We start from the raw sequence: 26,949 nt of genomic DNA on the forward strand, positions 1-26,949 counted from the left end.
ATTGAGAGAGATTAATGAGTTGGAAGAATATCCAACCTAACAAAACTCTGAGTCACAGGGTTCTTGAGGTTTACCATAGTGTCTGAATTTCCACCACTATCTCTTCTACTCTCATGATCTGGGTATGGTGAGTAAAACATTTAAACGTGTTAACCCTCGCAAGGCTGCAGGCCCAGACGGCATCCCCAGCCGCGCCCTCAGAGCATGTGCAGACCAGCTGGCTGGTGTGTTTACGGACATAATCAATCAATCACTATACCAGTCTGCTGTTCCCACATGCTTCAAGAGGGCCACCATTGTTCCTGTTCCCAAGAAAGCTAAGGTAACTGAGCTAAACGACTACCGCCACGTAGCACTCACTTCCGTCATCATGAAGTGCTTTGAGAGACTAGTCAAGGACCATATCACCTCCACCCTACCTGACACCCTAGACCCACTCCAATTTGCTTACTGCCCAAATAGGTCCACAGACGACGCAATCTCAACCACACTGCACACTGCCCTAACCCATCTGGACAAGAGGAATACCTATGTGAGAATGCTGTTCATCGACTACAGCTCGGCATTTAACACCATAGTACCCTCCAAGCTCGTCATCAAGCTCGAGACCCTGGGTCTCGACCCCGCCCTGTGCAACTGGGTACTGGACTTCCTGACGGGCCACCCCCAGGTGGTGAGGGTAGGCAACAACATCTCCACCCCACTGATCCTCAACACTGGGGCCCCACAAGGGTGCGTTCTGAGCCCTCTCCTGTACTCCCTGTTCACCCACGACTGCGCGGCCACGCACGCCTCCAACTCAATCATCAAGTTTGCGGACGACAACAGTGGTAGGCTTGATTACCAACAACGACGAGACGGCCTACAGGGAGGAGGTGAGGGCCCTTGGAGTGTGGTGTCAGGACAATAACCTCACACTCAACGTCAACAAAACGAAGGAGATGATTGTGGACTTCAGGAAACAGCAGAGGGAACACCCCCCTATCCACATCGATGGAACAGTAGTGGAGAGGGTAGTAAGTTTTAAGTTCCTCGGCATACACATCACAGACAAACTGAATTGGTCCACTCACACAGACAGCATCGTGAAGAAGGCGCAGCAGCGCCTCTTCAACCTCAGGAGGCTGAAGAAATTCGGCTTGTCACCAAAAGCACTCACAAACTTCTACAGATGCACAATCGAGAGCATCCTGGCGGGCTGTATCACCGCCTGGTATGGCAACTGCTCCGCCCACAACCGTAAGGCTCTCCAGAGGGTAGTGAGGTCTGCACAACGCATCACCGGGGGCAAACTACCTGCCCTCCAGGACACCTACACCACCCGATGTTACAGGAAGGCTATAAAGATCATCAAGGACAACACCCACCCGAGCCACTGCCTGTTCACCCCGCTATCATCCAGAAGGCGAGGTCAGTACAGGTGCATCAAAGCTGGGACCGAGAGACTGAAAAACAGCTTCTATCTCAAGGCCATCAGACTGTTAAACAGCAACCACTAACATTGAGTGGCTGCTGCCAACACTCTGACTCAACTCCAGCCACTTTAATAATGGGAATTGATGGGAAATGTAAAATATATCACTAGCCACTTTAAACAATGCTACCTAATATAATGTTTACATACCCTACATTATTCATCTCATATGTATACGTATATACTGTACTCTATATCATCTACTGCATCCTAATGTAATACATGTATCACTAGCCACTTTAACTATGCCACTTTGTTTACATACTCATCTCATATGTATATACTGTACTCGATACCATCTACTGTATCTTGCCTATGCTGCTCTGCATTCATATCTTTATGTACATATTCTTTATCCCCTTACACTGTGTATAAGAAATTAGGTTTGGAATTGTTAGTTAGATTACTTGTTGGTTATTACTGCATTGTCGGAACTAGAAGCACAAGCATTTTGCTACACTCGCATTAACATCTGCTAACCATGTGTATGTGACAAATAAAATTTGATTTATAATGTTCAATTTAACTCATACTAATACCTGTATTGTGCACAGTTAGCTATCCTCCCTCTCCTATGAGCTATCTCCTGTAACAATATACCTAGTTTCTGGGAATGTGTGACGTAGAAGTCCGTCACTGGCCGCGGGCAGCATTTGGTTCTTTAACGCACACACATATTCATCACTCCTCCCTGCGCCATTCTAAGATAAGTTAACAATGTGGGTCGACACACAAATTAACTTCTGTCTTGATGCATGCATTTCACACTTGTCAATGTTCATATTTGAGAGATACAATAATTATTATACTTATCAATGTTGTGGATGAGCGCATTGTTTGTTTGTTCTGTTCCTCTCTCTCCATCTCTGTAGCTTCCGGGTATGCTGGAAAAGGACCCGAGCTAAGGGAATTGGGTTGGCTTTATAGTGCCTGTCCCAAATGGCTCATTAATGCATATGGGCATATTGAAAGATATTGTCAGTAGTGATGTAATGTTGTAAATGTTATGTTGTGATATTGTTTAAAACCGTGTTGCAATGTATATACTTTAGTATGTTTAGTTCATGGAAAATGTAGGTTTCTATTGTTAATTGATTAATTAATTAGGGTTAATTGTTCTGAGGGGAGGGGCTAGCCCTACAAAAGGAGCCTCTCTTTCAGTCTCTGGAGAGGCAGTTTGGATTGAGCTGTGGATGGGGCAGCATTGTTTTTAAGCTGTCCCATAAGGTAGACGTTGATGGCAGTACTGTTGTTTTTTTGTTCCGGAATCACTTGTAAATAAACACCTTTGCACAGAAGAACTTTTGCGGTTCCGCCATCTTTTTATTTTGATAGAGGTTAGGTTATCCAGTTTAGCCTTCTGGCCTACTCTACGTGACATATGGTGGCAGTGGTGGGATGGCGTACCGCAAATCAGTGAATTCCAACAAGAGAGGTAAAGGAATGCGTACAGGGTTGCGTTCTCAGCAACAGCATCAACTGTCAAGGGTACCTGAAGTTGAACCGGGGTGGAATACCATGGAATCGTCTGGTGAAGAAGAGGTCAAGTATGAGAAACTAGGAGCCCGACCGCGGGGCCAAAGACAACCAGAACTGGGTGAGCTGCTGACTGAAGGAGCAGTTGGGGGACCAGAACCACACCCAACCATGGTAACCCTTTTTCAGCAACTTTTCACCTGCCTTGAGAGGAGGGACGAAGGCCTCAAGCAGGAGTTACGTGGCCTACGCCAATCTATCCTCACAGCTCCCCACCAGGCGGAACTCGTCAGTGAGAGCCCAAGATTGGGTCTTCCAACACCAGGACGACAAAGGCTCGATGCAGCAGGGACTTCAACTCCACAGCAGGCACCCCAAGCAGTAATGAGGCCAGTACCAGGAGACCAGTCCAGCAGTGTTAACGTCCATCTTCCAGCATTCCTGAGGAAGGAGCCAAAGATGCCCTCATACCAGCAGGGGAGGACATTGAAAACTATCTGCTGAGGTTTGAGCGCATGGCTAAGACGTGGCAGTGGCCTGAGGTAGAGTGGGCCTGCAGGCTTGTCCCATTGCTCACGGGCAAGGCCTTAGAGGCTTACACAGCAATGGATGAGGGGCTGTCTAATGTCTACAAGGGCTTGAAGGAAGCGCTGCTGGTGAAGTTTGACATCTCACCAGAAACCTACCGTCAACGCTTCAGAGCTGCATCAACGCCATCGGGTGAGTCGCCGACAGAGACGTACCACCGCCTCAAGGGTCTCTACCGACGATGGGTTCGACCGGGGGAGAAGACACAGGACGAAATCGGGGAGGTCATCATCCTCGAGCAACTTCTACAGGTTCTACCACACGACATTCGAACCTGGGTCCGAGAGCACGAGCCCAAGGACGGGCTTATGGCGGCCAAGCTTGCACTGCAGTATCTTAATGCACGTAAAGGGGGCCCACCACAACCTGCAGCACCCGCTCCAAGGAGTCTCAGAGACACAAGGGACATCAGAAACGCCAGAGATGGTGGAGGTAACTCTGGGGGTTATGTGTCTGGGAGGGAGGTAAGGGATCATGCAGTTTGCTCTGATGGGAGGGGTCTGACCTGTTTTTACTGCCGGCAGCAGGGGCACAAAGCTTCAATGTGTCCGCTACGTAAATCCAAGCTCTCAGGTTACTGTTATGTACCCAGAGAGGGGATGGTGTTCAGAATAGACAGACTCGGGAAGGGTCATGCTTGGTACCTGTAAAAGTGAATGGTAAAAGTCTTACTGCAATGATTGACACCGGCAGTTCCCTGTCATTGATCAGAAAAGGTAATGTACCTGTTAATGACATTGATTATGGTCATCAGACACTGATCCAATGTGTCCATGGTGACCAGTCACAGCAGCCCACAGCTGAACTCACAGTTGAGATTCAGGGTCAGAAATACCTCCTCAAAGTTGGGGTAATGGAGAAGCTACCTTTTGAGATGATTTTGGGGAGGGATGTGCCTGTACTCTCTGATCTGTTGGGAAGTGTGGGGGTCAGCTATATGGGCAGTCAGTTTGCCAGTCTCATGTTCAGATGGCATGTTCAGTTGTCACTCGTGCCCAGGCCAAAGCTGGTTTACAACCTCTGCCTGACTTGTGTGATAGTCTGTGCGAGGGGGGAACCAAAGGGCCCAGAAAGTCACGCCGCCAGCGGCGTCTTGAGAAGTATGTGGGAACCCCTGTACCTGTTGCTGATGTGTCTGGGTTAGAGGTGCAATGGGATGTTCCACAAAATTTTGCTACACTGCAGAAGTCTGACGCAACCTTGAAATGTTTGTTTGACAAGGCCTTAGCTGGGGACAGTCAATCTTCATTAGGGGGGATTTACACAGTAGACAACCACATACTCTACCTTGGGTCAGAGGCAGATAGCAGGAAGTTGGTGGTGCCATCTACCTGTAGACCACTTGTTCTCAACCTTGCACATACAGTTCCATGGGCAGGCCATCTAGGGCAACATAAGACCTATCTTAGGCTAGGCTCCCGTTTCTTTTGGCCCTCCATGTATACTGATGTACAAAAATACTGCAAATCATGCCCCACGTGCCAGAAAACCAGTGCTGTCCGTAGGTCTGAACGGGCTCCTCTATGTTCACTGCCAGTTATCTCTACCCCATTCAAGAGAATTGCAATGGACATTGTTGGACCCTTGGAGAAGAGTAGTGCAGGTTACAAGTATATATTGGTGATCTGTGACTATGCCACCCGGTTCCCAGAAGCCTTCCCACTCCGTTCCATAACCACTCCAAAAATAATCAGTGCTCTTGTTCAGCTCTTCTCTCGTGTAGGAATCCCAGATGAAATCCTGACGGACCAAGGGACAAACTTCACCTCGCAACTGATGGTTCAACTCCACCGACAGCTGGGCATTAAAGGCTTGAGGACTACTCCCTACCATCCCCAAACGGATGGGCTCGTAGAGAGATTCAATCAAACGCTCAAGAACATGCTGAGGAAGTTTGTGGCTGACACTGGTAAAGACTGGGATAAGTGGTTACCCTTTCTGCTTTTTGCTTACAGGGAGGTGCCTCAGGCATCGACAGGTTTCTCGCGAGGTTTCTCGCTACTACTAACATGGCCCATGACTATAGCATCTTTCAATTATGGTCCCTACAGCGACTGCCGTGAGAATAACTACTGTATGTAATCTGTCAAGTGTTCGCCGGCTGTTAGAAATTGAGAGAGATTAATGAGTTGGAAGAATATCCAACCTAACAAAACTCTGAGTCACAGGGTTCTTGAAGGTTTACCATAGTGTCTGAATTTCCACCACTATCTCTTCTACTCTCATGATCTGGGTATGGTGAGTAAAACATTTAAACGTGTTAACCCTCGCAAGGCTGCAGGCCCAGACGGCATCCCCAGCCGCGCCCTCAGAGCATGTGCAGACCAGCTGGCTGGTGTGTTTACGGACATAATCAATCAATCACTATACCAGTCTGCTGTTCCCACATGCTTCAAGAGGGCCACCATTGTTCCTGTTCCCAAGAAAGCTAAGGTAACTGAGCTAAACGACTACCGCCACGTAGCACTCACTTCCGTCATCATGAAGTGCTTTGAGAGACTAGTCAAGGACCATATCACCTCCACCCTACCTGACACCCTAGACCCACTCCAATTTGCTTACTGCCCAAATAGGTCCACAGACGACGCAATCTCAACCACACTGCACACTGCCCTAACCCATCTGGACAAGAGGAATACCTATGTGAGAATGCTGTTCATCGACTACAGCTCGGCATTTAACACCATAGTACCCTCCAAGCTCGTCATCAAGCTCGAGACCCTGGGTCTCGACCCCGCCCTGTGCAACTGGGTACTGGACTTCCTGACGGGCCGCCCCCAGGTGGTGAGGGTAGGCAACAACATCTCCACCCCACTGATCCTCAACACTGGGGCCCCACAAGGGTGCGTTCTGAGCCCTCTCCTGTACTCCCTGTTCACCCACGACTGCGCGGCCACGCACGCCTCCAACTCAATCATCAAGTTTGCGGACGACAACAGTGGTAGGCTTGATTACCAACAACGACGAGACGGCCTACAGGGAGGAGGTGAGGGCCCTTGGAGTGTGGTGTCAGGACAATAACCTCACACTCAACGTCAACAAAACGAAGGAGATGATTGTGGACTTCAGGAAACAGCAGAGGGAACACCCCCTATCCACATCGATGGAACAGTAGTGGAGAGGGTAGTAAGTTTTAAGTTACTCGGCATACACATCACAGACAAACTGAATTGGTCCACTCACACAGACAGCATCGTGAAGAAGGCGCAGCAGCGCCTCTTCAACCTCAGGAGGCTGAAGAAATTCGGCTTGTCACCAAAAGCACTCACAAACTTCTACAGATGCACAATCGAGAGCATCCTGGCGGGCTGTATCACCGCCTGGTATGGCAACTGCTCCGCCCACAACCGTAAGGCTCTCCAGAGGGTAGTGAGGTCTGCACAACGCATCACCGGGGGCAAACTACCTGCCCTCCAGGACACCTACACCACCCGATGTTACAGGAAGGCTATAAAGATCATCAAGGACAACACCCACCCGAGCCACTGCCTGTTCACCCCGCTATCATCCAGAAGGCGAGGTCAGTACAGGTGCATCAAAGCTGGGACCGAGAGACTGAAAAACAGCTTCTATCTCAAGGCCATCAGACTGTTAAACAGCAACCACTAACATTGAGTGGCTGCTGCCAACACTCTGACTCAACTCCAGCCACTTTAATAATGGGAATTGATGGGAAATGTAAAATATATCACTAGCCACTTTAAACAATGCTACCTAATATAATGTTTACATACCCTACATTATTCATCTCATATGTATACGTATATACTGTACTCTATATCATCTACTGCATCCTTATGTAATACATGTATCACTAGCCACTTTAACTATGCCACTTTGTTTACATACTCATCTCATATGTATATACTGTACTCGATACCATCTACTGTATCTTGCCTATGCTGCTCTGCATTCATATCTTTATGTACATATTCTTTATCCCCTTACACTGTGTATAAGAAATTAGGTTTGGAATTGTTAGTTAGATTACTTGTTGGTTATTACTGCATTGTCGGAACTAGAAGCACAAGCATTTTGCTACACTCGCATTAACATCTGCTAACCATGTGTATGTGACAAATAAAATTTGATTTATAATGTTCAATTTAACTCATACTAATACCTGTATTGTGCACAGTTAGCTATCCTCCCTCTCATATGAGCTATCTCCTGTAACAATATACCTAGTTTCTGGGAATGATACTCCTCTATCACCACAAACTTAATTTATGAGCCCCCACAGATCTCCACTGCAGTCACGTTCCACCCCACTTAACAGCCCTCACCTCGCCTCCTGCTACATATACATTTGCACATACTAAAACATTCTCAAATCAATTAGTCAATATACATCAGTCCCTCCTCTGGAAAAAATGATCACTCTTATGTTCCACGAAACCTAAAAACATATTGATTTGAAAAGAAAAGAGAAAAAAGTACATGTTTAATAACTTCACATCACCCGTTGATGCAACGAACATTATAATTCTGATGACATGGTAAAACAAAAGATATTTTTTTTTTTTATGGTTGACCAAAGCTATCATCCAGCCCCCACCCCTCGCCGTTCTGTAGTAACTCTCTCTTGCTATATCCAAATCATATCTACGACATTTTTATCAATTATCCAACCCAAATTTAGAATGACAGTCCTCAATTCCAGCTTCTAAATTCAGCACACATCATCCCTGTTAGCACATACATTTATAAACAAAACCTTTTTATTGTCTGTAATTCTCATTACAGCCCCAATTTGTCCCTGTTTTCCTGTCACGAGTGGCCTGGTAATGAAAGACCAGTATCTCAATGCATCCTTAGTCTAAATTGTTCACAATGTGTAGACCCCCCTGTCCTTTTCCCGGGCACTTATCATTCTTGCGTGTCTTTTTCAGATATTGTTTACAGTTCATCTTCCCAATGGCCCTAGCTAATGTCCCGATTCCAATATCCAAATAGATACATCCATTTCTCCCACATACAATAGTCTCTCACCTGAGCAGTTCTCAGCACTCCTGCTGCCCGCACCCCGGTTTATGGCTCAGACACAGATAGAAGTGTTAAAAGTCACTGTCACATTGCACGTCTTTGTCTCTCTTTCTTCTGCCGGTGAGGGAGGGTTTTGAAGTTCACACATCCTGTTTGTGGTCAAATTATTCCTACCATGCATTAAGACACGCTCTGACGTCACTTTCCATGACAAAAAAAACACAGATCAGAACAACAGTTTAGTTCAATTAATTAAGCATTGACAATATGACAAATTATTACATTAACCTTTTCTTGATAACGTTATCTCTACGACAAATGTCAAAAAGCATATCAATATACTGTTACTGCTAAAGCCATTTTCAAAATTAGTCCATACTCCCTTATTCTACTGGCGACCTCTCGGAAGAGTTACCAGATCATGAAGTTAGCACCCTAACCCCTCGCAGAAATCCCACACTCCAGCATCCCAATTTGGTAAAAAATGTATCGAAACAAAAACAAAAAATTAATATCAGCAATACATACAGTTGAAGTCGGAAGTTTACATACACTCAATTAGTATTTGGTAGCATTGCCTTTCAATTGTCTAACTTGTGTCAAACGTTTCAGGTAGCCTTCCACAAGCTTCCCACAATAAGTGAATTTTGGCCCATTCCTCCTGACAGAGCTGGTGTAACTGAGTCAGGTTTGTAGGCCTCCTTGCTCGCACACGCTTTCTCAGTTCTGCACACACATTTTCTATAGGATTGAGGTCAGAGCTTTGTGATGGTCACTCCAATACCTTGACTTTGTTGTCCTTTTTTCCACAACTTTGGAAGTATGCTGGGGGTCATTGTCCATTTGGAAGACCCATTTGCGACCAAGCTTTAACTTCCAGACTGATGTCTTGAGATGTTGCTTCAATATATCCACATAAATGTCCTGCCTCATGATGCCCTCTATTTTGTGAAGTGCACCAGTCCCTCCTGCAGCAAAGCACCCCCAGAACATGATGCTGCCACCTCCGTGCTTTACTGTTGGGATGGTGTTCTTCGGCTTGCAAGCCTCCCCTTTTTCCTCCAAACATAAGGATGGTCATTATGGCCAAACAGTTCTATTTTTGTTTCATCAGACCAGAGGACATTTCTCCAAAAAGTACGATCTTTTTCCCCATATGCAGTTGCAAACCGTAGCCTGTTTTTTTTATGGCAGTTTTGGAGCAGTGGCTTCTTTCTTGCTGAGCGGCCTTTCAGGTTATATCGATATAGGACTCGTTTTACTGTGGATATAGATACTTTGGTACCTGTTTCATCCAGCATCTTCACAAGGTCCTTTGCTGTTGTTCTGGGAATGAGTTGCACTTTTCGCACCAAAGTATATTCATCTCTAGGAGACAGAACGTGTCCCCTTCCTGAGCGGTATGACGGCTGCGTGGACACATGGTGTTTATACTTGCATACTATTATTTGTAGAGATGAACGTGGTACCTTCAGGCATTTGGAAATTGCTCCCAAGGATGAACCAGACTTGTGGAGGTCTCCAATTTTTTTCCAGCCAAGTTAGTGTATGTAAACTTCTGATCCACTGGAATTGTGATACAGTGAAATAATCTGTCTGTAATACAATTGTTGGAAAAATGACTTGTGTCATGCACAAAGTGGATGTCCTAACCGCCTTGCCAAAACTATAGTTTGTTAACAAGAAATTTGTGGAGTGGTTGAATAACGAGTTTTAATGACTCAAATCCAGAGTGTATTTAAACTTCCGTCTTCAACTGTATATCACAATCCATTTGTAGTAACTGTCATCCCTTTTTAACCTCACTAGCCTCCCACCTGGCCAACATCCAGTGAAATTGCAGAGCGCAAAATTCAAAAACAGAAATAGTCTTTATAAAAATTAATGAAACATACAAGTGTTATACATGGGTTTAAAGAAACTTCTTGATAATCCAACCACGTTGTCAGATTTCAAAAACGCTTTACGGCGAAAGCATACCATGCGATTATCTGAGAACAGCGCCCAGAAGACAAATCATTACAAACAGTAACAAGCCAAGTAGAGAAGTTACACAAGTCAGAAACAGTGATAAAATTATCACTTACCTTTGATGATCTTCATATGTTTGCACTCATAAGACTCCCATTTACTCAATAAATGTTTGTTTTGTACGATAAAGTCCATGTTATTATCCACAAACCTCCGTTTTTGTTAGCGTGTTTTGTTCAATAATCCACTGTCTCAAACAACATCCGGTGAAATTGCAGAGCGTGAAACTCAAAACAGAAATTCTCATAATAAACATACATAAAATATACAAATGTTATACACCAGGTTATAGATAAACTTCTTGTTAATCCAACCGCTGTGTCAGATTTCAAAAAGGCTTTACGGCGAAAGCAAACCATACGATTATCTGAGAACAGCGCCCAGCAGACAAATCATTACAAACAGTTAGCAGCCACGAAGAGGAGTAACAAAAGCGATAAAATGCATCACTTACCTTTGATCTTCATATGGTTGCACTCTAAAGACTCCATGTTACACAATAAATGTTCATTTTGTTCGATAATGTCCCTCTTTATGTCCAAAAACCTCCATTTTGTTGGTGCGTTTTGTTCAGCAATCCATTGGAACAAAGCGCGGTCACAACAGACAGACGAAAAATCCCAAAAGTACCATAAAAGTGAATAGAAACATGTCAAACAATATTTAAAATCAATCCTAAAGTTGAATAAATAATCAATAATATTTCAACCGGACAAAAGCTTTGTCAATAGAAAAGAACAAGCAAGAAAGACGCTCCTGATCATGTGCTGGACTCATGTCTGGAAGTTTCCACTGTCCTCTCATTGAAAGTGCTGTATCTCCCTCATTTTTCAGAGTAAAGCCTGAAACAATGCCTAAAGACTGGCCACGTGTAGAGGAAGCCATATAGATCGTGAACTGGGTGCTAAGTATTTGTATGGTGGATAGGCTTTCAATGGAAAAACAGTCTTTCAAAATAATAGTACTTCCTGGATGGATTTTTCTCAGGTTTTCGCCTGCCATATCAGTTCTGTTATACTCAGACATTATTTTAAAAGTTTTGGAAACTTTAGAGTGTTTTCTATCCAATTGTATGCATATCCTAGCATCTCGGCCTGAGTAGTAGGCAGTTTACTTTGGGCACGCTTTTCATCCAAAATTCCGAATGCTGCTCCCCACCCTAGTGAAGTTAACCTTTTATAACTAGGGGGCGCTATTTTAATTTTTGGATGAGAAACGTTCCCGTTTTCAACAAGATATTTTGTCACGAAAAGTTGCTCGACTATGCATATAATATGCATATAGTTGACAGCTTTGTAAAGAAAACACTGACGTTTCCAAAACTGCAAAGATATTGTCTGTGAGTGCCACAGAACTGATGTTACAGAAAAAACCCAGATAAAAATCCAATCAGGAAGTGCCGCATTTTTTGAAACCGCCTCATGGCAATGACTGCTTATATGGCTGTGGAGGAGCTTGGAGTCAGCTTACATTTTCCACGATTTCCCCAAGGTGTCTGCAGCATTGTGACGTATTTGTAGGCATATCATTGGAAGACTGACCATAAGAGACTACATCTACCAGGTGGTCGCTTGGTGTCCTCCGTCGCAATTATTGCGTAATCTCCAGCTGCAGTATTTTTCCGTTTGCCTCTGATGAGAAACCGACTGCCAGGAATGATTTTTCATCGAATAGAATTGTGAAAAACACATTGAGGATTGATTCTAAACAATGTTTGCCATGTTTCTGTCGATATTATGGAGCTAATTTGGAAAAAAGTCTGGCGTTGTAAGTGACTGCATTTTCGTTTTTTTTTCTTTGCCAATCGTGATGAACAAAACGGAGCTATTTCTCTTACACAAATAATCTTTTTGGAAGAAATGAACATTTGCTATCTAACAGAGTCTCGTCATTGTAAACATCCGAAGTTCTTCAAAGGTAAATAATTTTATTTGAATGCTTTTCTTGTTTTTGTGAAAATGTTGCCTGTTGAATACTAGGCTTAATAATATGCTAGGCTATCAATACTCTTACACAAATGCTTGTGTAGCTTTGGTTGAAAAGCATATTTTGAAGATCTGAGATGACAGTGTTGTTAACAAAAGGCTAAGTTTGTGTTTCAATATATTTATTTCATTTCATTTGCGATTTTCATGAATAGGAAACGTTACGTTATGGTAATGAGCTTGAGGCTATGATTACGCTCCCGGATACGGGTTTGGAGTCGCAAGAAGTTAACCCCTTCCAACACTCTCCCTCCCTTACCGTGCTGAAAGCCCAGCAGGAGCCACAATCCTTCTGATCCTTGATGGAGGTGACATAGCCCTTGTCCCTCCAGTCCATGGTGGTGGGCAGATCATTGTCCCCAAGCATGGGTAAGAAGGTAGAGCCGCCACTGGGCTTGAAGGCATTGAAGGAGCCCAGGCAGCGCTGGGAGATGATGCGTCTGTACTCCTCATTTTCCTGTGATAGCACAACAATAGACATGCACTGAGTGTAGAAAAAGCTAGGTAATACCTACTCTTTCCATGAAATAGACTGTCCAGGTGAATCCAGGTGAATGCTATGATCCCTTATTGATGTCACTTGTTTAATCCACTTCAGAGTAAATGAAGGGAAGGAGACAGATTGAAGAAGGATTTTTGAGCCTTAAGACAATTGAGACATGGATTGTGTATGTGTGCCATTCAGGGGTTGAATGGGCAAGACAAAAAATGTAAGTGCCTTTGAACGGGGTATGGTAGTAGTCTTGAACTAAAACACCAGTGTTTTTTCCCACAGTCAACAGTTTCTCCTGTGTATCAAGAATGGTCCACCACCCAAAAGACATCCAGCCACCTTGACACAACTGTGGACAGCTTGTGAGTCAATATGGGCCAGCAGGGAGTGAAGAGGCGACTCTCACAGTGAAGAGGCAACTCCGGGATGCTGGCCTTCTAGGCAGAGTTGCAAAGAAAAAGCCATATCTCAGGCTGGCCAATAAAAATAAAAGATTAAGATGTGCAAAAGAACACAGACACTGGACAGAGGAACTCTGCCAAGAAGGCTAGCATCTGGTGTTTTGCAGGTACTATTTAATGAGGCTGCCAGTTGAGGACTTGTGAGGCGTCTGTTTCTCAAACTAGACACTTGTCCTCTTGCTCAGTTGTGCACCGGGGCCTCCCACTCCTCTTTCGATTCTGGTTAGAGCCAGTGTGCGCTGTTCTGTGAAGGGAGTAGTACACAGCATTGTATGAGATCTTCAGTTTCTTGGCAATTTTTTGGGGCGGCAGGGTAGCCTAGTGGTTAGAGTGTTGGACTAGTAACCGAAAGGTTGCAAGTTCGAATCCCCGAGCTGACAAGGTACAAATCTGTTGTTCTGCCCCTGAACAGGCAGTTAACCCACTGTTCCTAGGCCGTCATTGAAAATAAGAATTTGTTCTTAACTGTCTTGCCTAGTAAAATAAAGGTTAAAAAAAAAAAATTCTTGCATGGAATAACCTTCATTTCTCAGAACAAGAATAGACTGATGAGTTTCAGAAGAAAGTTCTTTATTTCTGGTATTTTGAGCCTGTAATCAAACCCACAATGCTGATGCTTCAGATACAAAACTATTCTAAAGTTCAGTTTTATTGCTTCTCTAATCAGAACAATGGTTTTCAGCTGTGCTAACATAATTGCAAAAGGGTTTTCTAATGGTCAATTAGCCTTTTAAAATTATAAACTTGGATTAGCTAACACAACACAAGAGTGATGTTTGCTGATAATGAGCCTTTGTACACCTATGTAGATATTCCATTAAAAATCAACCGTTTACAGCTACAATAGTAATTTACCACATTAACAATGTCTACAATGTATTTATGTTATTTTAATGGACCAAAAATGAGCTTTTCTTTCAAAAACAAGGACATTTCTAAGTGACCCCGAACTTTTGACGCTAGTGTAATTGTGTGCTGTAGCGTTAAGATTTCCCTTCATTGGAAGTAAGGGGCCTAACCCAAACCATTATTCCTCCTCCACCAAACTTTACAGTTCTCCTGACATCCGCAAAACCCATTTTTGTCTGTCGGACTGCCAGATGGGTGATGGTGAAGCGTGAATCATTACTTCTGAGAATACGTTTCCACTGCTCCAGTCCAATGGAAGTGAGCTTTACACCACTCCAGCAGACAATTGTCATTTTGCATGGTGAACTTAGGCTTGTGTGTGGCTGCACGGCCATGGAAAACGATTTCATGAAGCTCCCGAAGAACTGTTTTTGTGCTGACGTTGCTTCCAGAGGCAGTTTGGAACTTGGTAGAGTGTGTTGCAACTGAGAAAATAAGATGTTTTCGCGCTTCATCACTCGGTGGTCCCGTTCTGTGAGCTTGTGTGGCCTATCACTTTGCAGCTGAGCCGTTGTTGCTCCTAGATCTTTCTACTTCACATTAACAGCATTACAGTTGACCAGGGCAGCTCTAGCAGGACAGAAATTTGTTGAACTGACTTGTTGAAAAGGTGATATCCTATGACGGTGCCACGTTGAAAGTCACTGAGCTCTACAGTAAGGCAATTCTACTGCCAATGTTTGTTTATTAGTGGATTTGGCTATTTCAGCCACACCCATTCCTGACAGGTGTGTAAAATTGAGCACACAGCCATGCAATCTCGATAGACAAACATTGATGATGTGGCTGGTGACACTTTGATTCTTGAAAGTCCAATATTTCAAAAACTTGATTGCTGACATGCAAATCCTTTTAGGACTGTATCAACAGTGGACTAATGGAAGAAATACAAGAATATTGTTTTTGAGTGGATTTTCCCTTTACATTATTTTTTTTAGTATTTGGATAATGTGATGAATCTTAATTAATCAAAGCAAATTCTCTAACTTAATTTAAGGTTTGAATTGTTCGATAGACCTAATTGTTATTTATAATCAATGGAAACAATTATTTCAGAAAGACTAAATATATTTCCTTTGTTTTTGGGGGAATCTATCATTCTGTTGGTCCAAAGTCATAAAGACACTAATAGAAGCACGCGAGCATTCTACCAATTTTTACTAAATTAATACACCAGGTTAAATTGATAAGATTACCGGAAAGGGGCTCTGGGATTGTTTATTTTAGACTGTGTCGATTTCCACTTAATGAAACACGCTATTATCTGATTCGTTTTGAGTAGGATTCTTGCTTCCAGGACTGATGGAAGTCCAATAGAGTATGTACAGTTGAAGTCGGAAGTTCACAATTCCTGACATTTAATCAGTAAGAAATTCCCTGTCTTAGTTCAGTTAGGATCACCAATTAATTTTAAGAATGTGAAATGTCAGAATGATTTATTTCAGCTTTTATTTCTTTCATCACATTCCCAGTGGGTCAGAAGTTTACATACACTCAATTAGTATTAGGTAGCATTGCCTTTTAAATTGTTTAACTTGGGTGAATTTTGGCCCATTCTTCCTGACAGAGCTGGTGTAACTGAGTCAGGTTTGTAGGCCTCCTTGCTCGCACACACTTTATCAGTTCTGACCACACATTTTCTATAGGATTGAGGTCAGAGCTTTGTGATTGCCACTCCAATACCTTGACTTTGTTGTCCTTAAGCCATTATGCCACAACTTTGGAAGTACGCTTGGGGTCATTGTCCATTTGGAAGACCCATTTGCGACCAAGCTTTAACTTCCTGACTGATGTCTTGAGATGTTGCTTCAATATATCCACATAATTTTCCCTCTTCATGATGCCATCTCATTTTTTTCATGATGCCATCTATATAGACTATAGACAGGTCTATTTTTCTATTTCTTGAATGAAGTTATGGGTACAATTTTTCTGGGTAGAGATTCTTATTTGATTAGTTATTTAAAAATGTATACCAATTTTAACCAGTGGTGTTGTTGTTTTTACACATTAGTGAATTATGTCAAAATGGGTGAATCACCTTTTTTTTAGGTTTTTGGATTGATGTATTGAGTGATGTATTAAAGAGTGTATTGTTGCATTGTTTGTTCTGTTTTGTTTTGATAAATCTCACCAGATTGGGTCTGCTGGATGATCTGGATAATTTCCTGATCCTATGACTGCCATGAGGTTGACAGTGTGATAAGCAGATTTGAAAATGTGTTTCATCAGAGTGTGATGTCATTTTTTTTCTTTGACATGTGCTTCAGAGATTTGCATTAAGAATATTGGTAGTAGTAATCATTGGTCATACATTAGATAATTTGTTTGGATTTCTTGAACGCTTTTCTAGATTTCCTGAATCAGAGATGCACGGAACTGAATTGCTGTTCTGATCTGTCCTTTTTCAAAGTTATGGTGGAGATGGTATCTAGATGCATAGAAGGGAATTCGACCAAACATGGTGTCGATCTCAAAACCCCCTCTAACCGGCTGAAGAAATGGTGTTCACTACGGCCCTGTCCTGCACCACTTCTATCGAGAGACCTGAGTCCGAGCCAGCATCCGGTGTACAGCTTCCAGTTGATCAACTGCCTTTTCTTTCGGGAGTGCCAAAGAAGGACATGTGGAGTGAGCATGGAGAGAGATCTGTTCCAAAACGTCTCTCATGTTGCTGGTATACTGGTTGGCAAATGGACAAGACATACAGTGCCTTGCAAAAGTATTCATCCCCCTTGGCATTTTTCCTATCTTGTTGCATTACAACCTGTAATTTTAAATGGACTTCTATTTCGATTTCATATAATGGACATACACAAAATTGTCCAAATTGGTGAAGTGAAATGAAAAAATAACTTGTTTCAGAAAACAAATTTATAACAGAAAAATGGTGCGTGCAAATGTATTCACCCCCTTTGCTATGAAGCCCCTAAATAAGATCTGGTGCAACCAATTACCTTCAGAAGTCACATAATTAGTTAAATAAAGTCCTCCTGTGTGCAATCTACGTGTCACATGATCTGTCACATGATCTCAGTATATATACACCTGTTCTGAAAGGCCCCAGAGTCTGCAACACCACCAAGCATGGGACGCCACCAAGCAAGCGGCACCATGAAGACCAAGGAGCGCTCCAAACAGGTCAGGGACAAAGTTGTGGAGAAGTACAGATCAGGGTTGGGTTATAAAAAAAATATCTGAAACTTTGAACATCCCACGGAGCACCATTAAATCCATTATTAAAAAATGTAAAGAATATGGCACCAAAACAAACCTGCCAAGAGAGGGCCGCCCACCAAACTCATAGACAAGGCAAGAAGGGCATTAATCAGAGAGGCAACAAAGAGATCAAAGATAACCCTGAAGGAGCTGCAAAGCTCCACAGCGGAGATTGGAGTATCTGTCCATGGGCAAAGGGGGTGAATACATATATGGAGTATCTGTTCATAGCAAAGAGGGTGAATACATATGCACGCACCACTTTTCTGTTTTTGAAAAAAAAATACTTTTGTGTATGTCAATTGTACGAGATAAAAATAAAAATACATTTAAGTTACAGGTTGTAATGCAACAAAATAGGAAAAATGCCAAGCGGATGAATACATTTGCAAAGCACTGTAGTAATTTGCATTTGTGTAAAGGTTAGGTTACTTGGTCCACCACTCAAGGGTGGGGGTCGACCAGCCTCCTTATTGCAATAATTAATCAATATTAAATAAAGATGATTGTTTGAAGAAATGACCACGTCTCTCTCAGTACTGAATTTCCATTAGTGTCCATACAGCCAGAGAGGAAGAGGCGAACGAGAGACCCAACTCGGCCAAAAATCTGCCTTCTCCAGCAGGTGGTGGTGTTAGTTTATTTTGCTCACCAATCGAGGAGTTTCAAATTTCGCCCCTCAAAAATGGAATGGTTTATTTCCCCTTATACGGTTTATTTGATAGAATAGAAGTTCCGTCATGCTTAAGTTGTTACAAGTATACTGATTGACTCCTTGTAATTCTCTGAATTGATTTCAAATCAAATCAAATTTTATTTGTCACATACACATGGTTAGCAGATGTTAATGCGAGTGTAGCGAAATGCTTGTGCTGGAGTTGAGTCAGTGTCAGTGTGTTGGCAGCAGCCACTCAATGTTAGTGGTGGCTGTTTAACAGGCTGATGGCCTTGAGATAGAAGCTGTTTTTCAGTCTCTCGGTCCCAGCTTTGATGCACCTGTACTGACCTCGCCTTCTGGATGACAGCGGGGTGAACAGGCAGTGGCTCGGGTGGTTGATGTCCTTGATGATCTTTATGGCCTTCCTGTAACATCGGGTGGTGTAGGTGTCCTGGAGGGCAGGTAGTTTGCCCCCGGTGATGCGTTGTGCAGACCTCACTACCCTCTGGAGAGCCTTACGGTTGAGGGCGGAGCAGTTGCCGTAACCAGGCGGTGATACAGCCCGCCAGGGTGCTCTCGATTGTGCATCTGTAGAAGTTTGTGAGTGCTTTTGGTGACAAGCCGAATTTCTTCAGCCTCCTGAGGTTGAAGAGGCGCTGCTGCTCCTTCTTCACGATGCTGTCTGTGTGAGTGGACCAATTCAGTTTGTCTGTGATGTGTATGCCGAGGAACTTAAAACTTGCTACTCTCTCCACTACTGTTCCATCGATGTGGATAGGGGGGTGTTCCCTCTGCTGTTTCCTGAAGTCCACAATCATCTCCTTCATTTTGTTGACGTTGAGTGTGAGGTTATTTTCCTGACACCACACTCCGAGGGCCCTCACCTCCTCCTTGTAGGCCGTCTCGTCGTTGTTGGTAATCAAGCCTACCACTGTTGTGTCGTCCGCAAACTTGATGATTGAGTTGGAGGCGTGCGTGGCCACGCAGTCGTGGGTGAACAGGGAGTACAGGAGAGGGCTCAGAACGCACCCTTGTGGGGCCCCAGTGTTGAGGATCAGCGGGGTGGAGATGTTGTTGCCTACCCTCATCACCTGGGGGCGGCCCGTCAGGAAGTCCAGTACCTAGTTGCACAGGGCGGGGTCGAGACCCAGGGTCTCGAGCTTGATGACGAGCTTGGAGGGTACTATGGTGTTAAATGCCGAGCTGTAGTCGATGAACAGCATTCTCACATAGGTATTCCTCTTGTCCAGATGGGTTAGGGCAGTGTGCAGTGTGGTTGAGATTGCGTCGTCTGTGGACCTATTTGGGCGGTAAGCAAATTGGAGTGGGTCTAGGGTGTCAGGTAGGGTGGAGGTGATATGGTCCTTGACTAGTCTCTCAAAGCACTTCATGATGACGGAAGTGAGTGCCACGGGGCGGTAGTCGTTTAGCTCAGTTACCTTAGCTTTCTTGGGAACAGGAACAATGGTGGCCCTCTTGAAGCATGTGGGAACAGCAGACTGGTATAGGGATTGATTGAATATGTCCGTAAACACACGAGCCAGCTGGTCTGTGCATGCTCTGAGGGCGCGGCTGGGGATGCCGTCTGGGCCTGCAGCCTTGCGAGGGTTAACACGTTTAAATGTTTTACTCACCTCGGCTGCAGTGAAGGAGAGACCGCATGTTTCCGTTGCAGGCCGTGTCAGTGGCACTGTATTGTCCTCAAAGCGGGCAAAAAAGTTATTTAGTCTGCCTGGGAGCAAGACATCCTGGTCCGTGACTGGGCTGGATTTCTTCCTGTAGTCCGTGATTGACTGTAGACCCTGCCACATGCCTCTTGTGTCTGAGCCGTTGAATTGAGATTCTACTTTGTCTCTGTACTGACGCTTAGCTTGTTTGATAGCCTTACGGAGGGAATAGCTGCTCTGTTTGTATTCAGTCATGTTACCAGACACCTTGCGCTGATTGAAAGCAGTGGTTCGCGCTTTCAGTTTCACGCGAATGCTGCCATCAATCCACGGTTTCTGGTTAGGGAATGTTTTAATCGTTGCTATGGGAACGACATCTTCAACGCACGTTCTAATGAACTCGCACACCGAATCAGCGTATTCGTCAATGTTGTTATCTGACGCAATACGAAACATGTCCCAGTCCACGTGATGGAAGCAGTCTTGGAGTGTGGAGTCAGCTTGGTCGGACCAGCGTTGGACAGACCTCAGCCTGGGAGCTTCTTTTTTTTAGTTCTTGTCTGTAGGCAGGTATCAGCAAAATGGAGTCGTGGTCAGCTTTTCCGAAAGGGGGGTGGGGCAGGGCCTTATATGCGTCGCGGAAGTTAGAGTAACAGTGATCCAAGGTTTTTCCACCGATGGTTGCGCAATCAATATGCTGATAAAATTTAGGGAGTCTTGTTTTCAGATTAGCCTTGTTAAAATCCCCAGCAACAATGAATGCAGCCTCCGGATAAATGGTTTCCAGTTTGCAAAGAGTTAAATAAAGTTCGTTCAGAGCCATCGATGTGTCTGCTTGGGGGGGGGATATATACGGCTGTGATTATAATCGAAAAGAATTCTCTTGGTAGATAATGCGGTCTACATTTGATTGTGAGGAATTCTAAATCAGGTGAACAGAAGGATTTGAGTTACTGTATGTTTCTTTCATCGCACCATGCCTCGTTAGCCATAAGGCATACACCCCCATCCCTCTTCTTACCAGAAAGGTGTTTGTTTCTGTCGGCGCGATGTGTGGAGAAACCCGTTGGCTGCACCGCTTCGGATAGCGTCTCTCAAGTGAGCCATGTTTCCGTGAAGCACAGAACGTTAGAACGTGCTACCCTTGCTCGGATTTCATCAACCTTGTTGTCAAGAGACTGGACATTGGCAAGAAGAATGCTAGGAAGTGGGGCATGATGTGCCCGTCTCCGTAGTCTGACCAGAAGACCGCCTCGTTTCCCTCTTTTTCGGAGTCGTTTTTTTGGGTCGCTGCATGCGATCCATTCCGTTGTCCTGTTTGTGAGGATTTGTGTGGGCCGTGACTGTTCTTATGTTTGTGCAACTTTGTAGGCTATGTTTTGAAACCAACAAGAGGCCTTTGATGTGGTGACAGAGAGAGAGACCTGTGCTTCTAGCCATTTCCCTACCTGATAGAGAGAGAGTTGCAGGCTTATGTCTATCACTCCAGTGTTGCACTGCATCATTTACTTTAAATGATCTAATATGCCCATTTGTTCTATTTTTTCCCCCATATAGAATTGTAGGTTACTGTTATGCTTAGGTCTAGATACGCTACATTGGCTTTGCGACATTTGGGACACGTTTACCTGAATGCTGGCCTATAGCGAGCAGACGAGGATGCATCTGCACTTTGAAGAATAGACAGACAGTAGCCCACTTAAACCACAAAATGGAAAACCAACTGAAATCTTTCCGGGAACATCAATATTGGCATGTTTCATAAACAGCAAAACTATTTTCATTAAACTGATGAGAGCTCTGATTTCTGCTCTTTCTATAATAATAATACAAATTAAGCGCTGGGTGTGTCACGCCCTGGTCGAAATATATTATGTTTATTCTTCATTTATTCGGTCAGGCCAGGGTGTGACATGGGTTATTGTGGTGTGTTTTTGTCTTGGGGTTTTGTGGGATGTCTAGCGTTAGTCTATGGCTGCCTGAGGCGGTTCTCAGAGTCAGGTGATTATCGTTGTCTCTGATTGGGAACCATATTTAGGCAGCCATATTCTTTGTGTGTTTCGTGGGTGATTGTCCTTAGTGTCCTTGTTCCTGTCTCTGTCTTAGTTTACACTAGTATAGGCTGTTTCGGTTTTCGTTCCGTTCATTTACGTTCTTTGTTTTTGTAGTATTTGTATTGATTTGTGTTTACGTTTGTTCATTAAACATGGATCGCAATCTAAACGCTGCATTTTGGTCCGACTCTCCTTCACCGCATGAAAACCGTTACAGGGTGCCTCTAAATATACGCCTACCATAACAAAATATGCTGGCTGTGAGTAGCTCCATAAATGTTTTATTTGTATGAAGTAGCTCTTAGGAATGTAAAGGTCGGCGACCCCTGCTCTATATCATCTTTAACAGGACAATGATAAAGAAAAGGTTCAGATTGACACATAATAAACATGAAGAAAAGAGGAGAGAGTCACACACTCCATCATTGTCAATGATAAGGGGCTGAAATGAACTCAGCTGACATGAAATAGGCTAGAGATGCACCTCTTACCAAACGTCAGTTTCCAGGCATGGAACTCCCGGTCCTCCAATGAAAGGCTAGCGGCGCTCGCCACTGCCAGAGCAGCAGCCACAACTACCAAAAACTTCATTCTGAGGAGAAAGACAGCAGAGATTTACTGAGAATTAGGAGACAGATATCATACAGGATGCTATGCACCAGATGTTTCTCTTTATCTCACCACTGTATACAGTCTTTCTTTTCTCTGGTTCTCTATCTCTTTATTCCTCTCTCTGTCTTTCTCTCTCTGTCTCTCTCTCGAGGTTTATCTTGCAATCAATTTTTTAATCCCACCTCAGCCACAGGAAGTATGTGTGTGTCTGTGTGTATGTGTGTGTGTGTGTAGGATGTCTTGAAGCCACTGGCTGGTGATGGACGCCTGTCACACTGTCCTCGGCTTAACTTTGGGATCGGTGTCACTTCCAAGGGACTGTTGAGCTAACGTAGGCTAATGCGATTAGCATGAGGTTGTAAGTAACAAGAACATTTCCCAGGACATACACATATCTGACATTGGTAGAAAGCTTAAATTCTTGTTAATCTAAATGCACTGACCAATTTTCAGTAGCTATTACAGTGAAAGAATACCATGCTATTGTTTGAGGAGTACACAATTTTGAACATGGAAAGTTATTAATAAACAAATTAGGCACATTTGGGCAGTCTTGATAACATTTCTAACAGAAATGCAATGGTTCATTGGATCAGTCTAAAACTTGGACATACACTGATGCCATCTATTGGACAAAATCTAAATTGCACCTGGGCTGAAATAATACATTATGGCCTTTCTCTTGCATTTCAAAGATGGTACAAAAAAATACAAAAGAACGGTTGGATTTTTCTTTGTATTATCTTTTACCAGATCTATTGTATTATATTATACTACATTCCTTTCACATTTCCATAAACCTCCAAATGGTTCCTTTCAAATGGTACGAAGAATATGCATATCCTTGCTTCAGGGCCTGAGCTACAGGCAGTTAGATTTAGGTATGTCGTTTTGGGTGAAAATTGGAAAAAAGGGGCTACCTCTTAGGGATCCCTTAATGCGCCAATCCCATTAGCTTGATAGATTTGACCACATCCAGAGCGCCAAATTCAACCTACAGAAATATAAATATTCAACATTCACAGAAATATAAGTGTAATACACCAAAATAAAGCTCAACTTCTTGATAATCCAGCCGCAGAAGTCAGAAATAACGATATAATAAATGCCTTACCTTTGAAGATCTTCATCTTTTTGCAATTCCAAATGTCTCAGTGACACAATGAATGGTCGTTTTGTTTGATAAATTCCTTCATTATATCCCCAAAATGTCAATTTATTTGCCTCGTTTGATTCAGAAATACACCGGTTCCAACTCGCCCAACATGACTACAAAGTATCTAATAAGTTACCTGTAAGCTTAGTCCAAACATTTCAAACAACGTTTTTAATCCAACCTCAGGTACCCTAAAATAAATAATCAATAAAATAATCGATAAAATTTAAGACGGGATAAACCGTTTCCAATACCAAAGAAAAACACGGAGCGCGCTCTTGTTCACATGCACCAAAAGACTAGAGACCTTCTGAGTGACACATGAAATTAATAGGACTACTTCTTCATTTCTCAAAAAAATAACATCAAACAATTTCTAAAGAGTGTTGACATCTAGTGGAAGCCATAGGAACTGCAATATGGGCCCTAATAAATCAGGTTTCCCAAAGAAAAGCATTGGAATACACAATGACCTCAAAAAATAATTCTCTGGATGGATTGTGCTCGGGGTTTTGCCTGTCAAATCAGTTATGTTATACTCACAGATATTATTTTAACAGTTTTAGAAACTGAGTGTTTACTATCCAATGCTACCATGCATATGCACATCCTAGCTTCTGGGCCTGAGTAACAGGCAGTTTACTTTTCATCTGGACGTGAACATTTTTGTTTTTGTCTATGTTTGGTTTAAACCTACGGTCAATTAAGATAAAAACTGCATACATATTTTATGTCAATTAATTTCTGCTAAATAAAAAAAAGCTATATTGATGCAACATGATTACATTGCAGTAATAACAAAGGTGGAATAACATGGAAACAATATTGACTCAACCACTTGAGTGCAGATGTAAGCCTACATCTACCGTCGTGCGGTTTTCTGTTTGATTTTGTGTTTGTTTGTTTCCATACTCTTAGTAGTCACACAAAATTGGGTGCTTTTCATTTTCTGCTCAGAGTTTCTGTCAACGTCTTTTTCAGCTATTTGCAAGAAATGACTAACCCATTATATATAAAAAAGGTTTTCGTTGCCCTGTTTCTCATCTATCAGTGGGTGGTGTGATGGGTATATGTGGTGCTCTCCACTACCACATCTTCCTGTAATGTCTACTGGATTGATTCTGTGGTGCCCAGTCCAGATGTCCTGTGGTAATAGTAATGGTAATTCATCTTACCTTCTCTTCAAGTAACCACAGGTGTTAGGGGAAGCTGGCAGGGCACAAGAGGAACACACACATGTGACGTCAAAGCTGTTTGAGTGTCAACTGCATGCACATCTTGAGGTTCGGGTCATCTCACTGCAAACACTTTGGAACAAAAAGTCTGTTGATGACAGAATGGACTTCTCAGAAACATTTACCAATAACAGAGCAACTTCTATGTCTTTTTATTCATGGCTCCGTACATTTTGTATTTTTAGCCAAAACATACATTTATTACCATCAGTATCAAATAGCAACACCTTAGCTAAGATCGTTTTTGATGGGTTACTCACCAAGACAAGAGAACCCTCTCCTGCACCATCAACCTGCTATCGTTTCAATCTTGTGTGAGTTCAAGCCACAGGTAGGTCTATTGAGGGACAAACCGACTTCTGTAGATTAACTATTTTTGCCTGCTCTAATCAAAAAGATAGCTTACTCTTTTCAACAACAGTGCAGCACATCCTGTCTACCCACAAACTTCCTGTTAGAAGTTCAGGTTGGAGAGTTTCCCTCTCAATGTTTTTCTTCTACCTCCTTTTACCTGTCTCTTAACCGTAGTGTAATTTTTCGAGTTGATCTTATTTGCTGTTGAAATACTAATTATGTTAGTGACATAAGTAATATGTTACCAAAAGTGACATATCTAATATGTCAGCTTCAGTGAAACCTAATATGTCAGCATTAGTGACATATCTACAATGATTAAATGTCACTATTTTTGACGTAACTTTTCCAATGGTGAATTTCTGCATGGCCATTTTAGGTCAATGGTCGTCATGAGGGGAGTGGACGTGGGTGTGCTTGCAAGTCACAAGACAAAACAAAAGCCCCAGACAAAATATAGTAAAAATGTAAATGAAACGTAAGCCAAACACTGTGATCAGAATGGCAATATACTCATTAAAACATGTATTTATTTATTTCCAGTCTGATCTATTTTGGTAGGAAGGTAAGATACAGTGCATTCGGAAAGTATTCAGACCCCTTGACTTTTTCCACATTTTGTTACTGTATACGGTTCATGAATCCACTGCCTCCCTCTCTCTTTCTCTCTCTCTCTCTCTCTCTCTCTCTCTCTCTCTCTCTCTCTCTCTCTCTCTCTCAGTGTTTGTGTGGGCGTGGTTTCCCAATCTCGGCCTGATTGTCTGCGCCAGCTGGAACCACTTATCTTCCCTTTATATGTTCTGTTACCAGTGTTTCTTGTTGTCAGATCGTTGTTTCTTCTCTGAGGTTGTGTCGTGTGTCCGTGCTCTTCTCTTGTGTGGATTATCTGCTGTGCTCCTTCCTACTCATCCGGACACACTCCCTGGTTTTCTCAGCACGTTATGATCGGAAGATGCGCCCGAGTTCCTGGGTCGGATTCCTTCTGAGTACAGTCTGTCTGTCATGTTGCTGCTGTGAACTACATTCATTAAACCATCGTTGCTTGCATCTTGCATCCGCCTCTGTGTTGTAACAGAACGATCTGACCAGACCATGGATGCAGCGAGTTCAACGAGTCTGACCGAATTCCTTTCCCGCAGTATCACGAGAATGGATCAACAAGAGGAGAACATCTCCAGCACAGGTCGGGCAGTACAAGCCCTTTCGACGCAGGTATCCCAGCTGACCCAACAATTGCAACATCTGAGGGGTTCCGCTGCGCCACCTACACCGGCAGTTCAACCCGCCCCGCCAGAGCCGGATTCCCAGCTAGAGCCACGGCTACCGACACCAGAGGGTTATTCAGGTGATCCTGACTATTGCAGAGCCTTTCTTACGAGATGTTCCATGCATTTCTCGTTGCAGCCACGGACCTTCAACCGTGAACAGTCTAAGGTAGCATTCGTACTCACACTGCTATCAGGCAAAGCGTCTCTCTGGGGAACGGCGGTGTGGGCGAACCAGGACCCATGCTGCACCTCTTTCCAGACACTCTCCGAGGAGATGAGAAGGGTCTTCGATCGGGCCGTGGCGGGTAGGGAGACGGCCAGAC

General features: G+C 43.4%; 1 protein-coding gene across 1 annotated transcript in view; it reads right to left on the minus strand.

Annotated features, from left to right (window-relative positions):
• Positions 1-25,360, minus strand: part of LOC135527207 (procathepsin L-like) — a 68,154-nt gene extending 42,794 nt beyond the window's left edge. Inside the window, exons 1-4 of the mRNA XM_064955818.1 lie at positions 25,265-25,360; positions 24,945-25,092; positions 22,464-22,593; positions 12,800-12,997 (exon numbers count right to left, since the gene is read on the minus strand). Coding sequence (XP_064811890.1) covers positions 12,800-12,997; positions 22,464-22,592 — 327 coding nt within the window. The 5' untranslated portion in view covers position 22,593; positions 24,945-25,092; positions 25,265-25,360. The remainder of the gene's footprint in view (positions 1-12,799; positions 12,998-22,463; positions 22,594-24,944; positions 25,093-25,264) is intronic.
• Positions 25,361-26,949: the final 1,589 nt, after the last annotated feature.

The sequence above is a fragment of the Oncorhynchus masou genome, chromosome 32 (assembly GCF_036934945.1).
Source record: "Oncorhynchus masou masou isolate Uvic2021 chromosome 32, UVic_Omas_1.1, whole genome shotgun sequence".
NCBI classification, from domain to species: domain Eukaryota; kingdom Metazoa; phylum Chordata; class Actinopteri; order Salmoniformes; family Salmonidae; genus Oncorhynchus; species Oncorhynchus masou.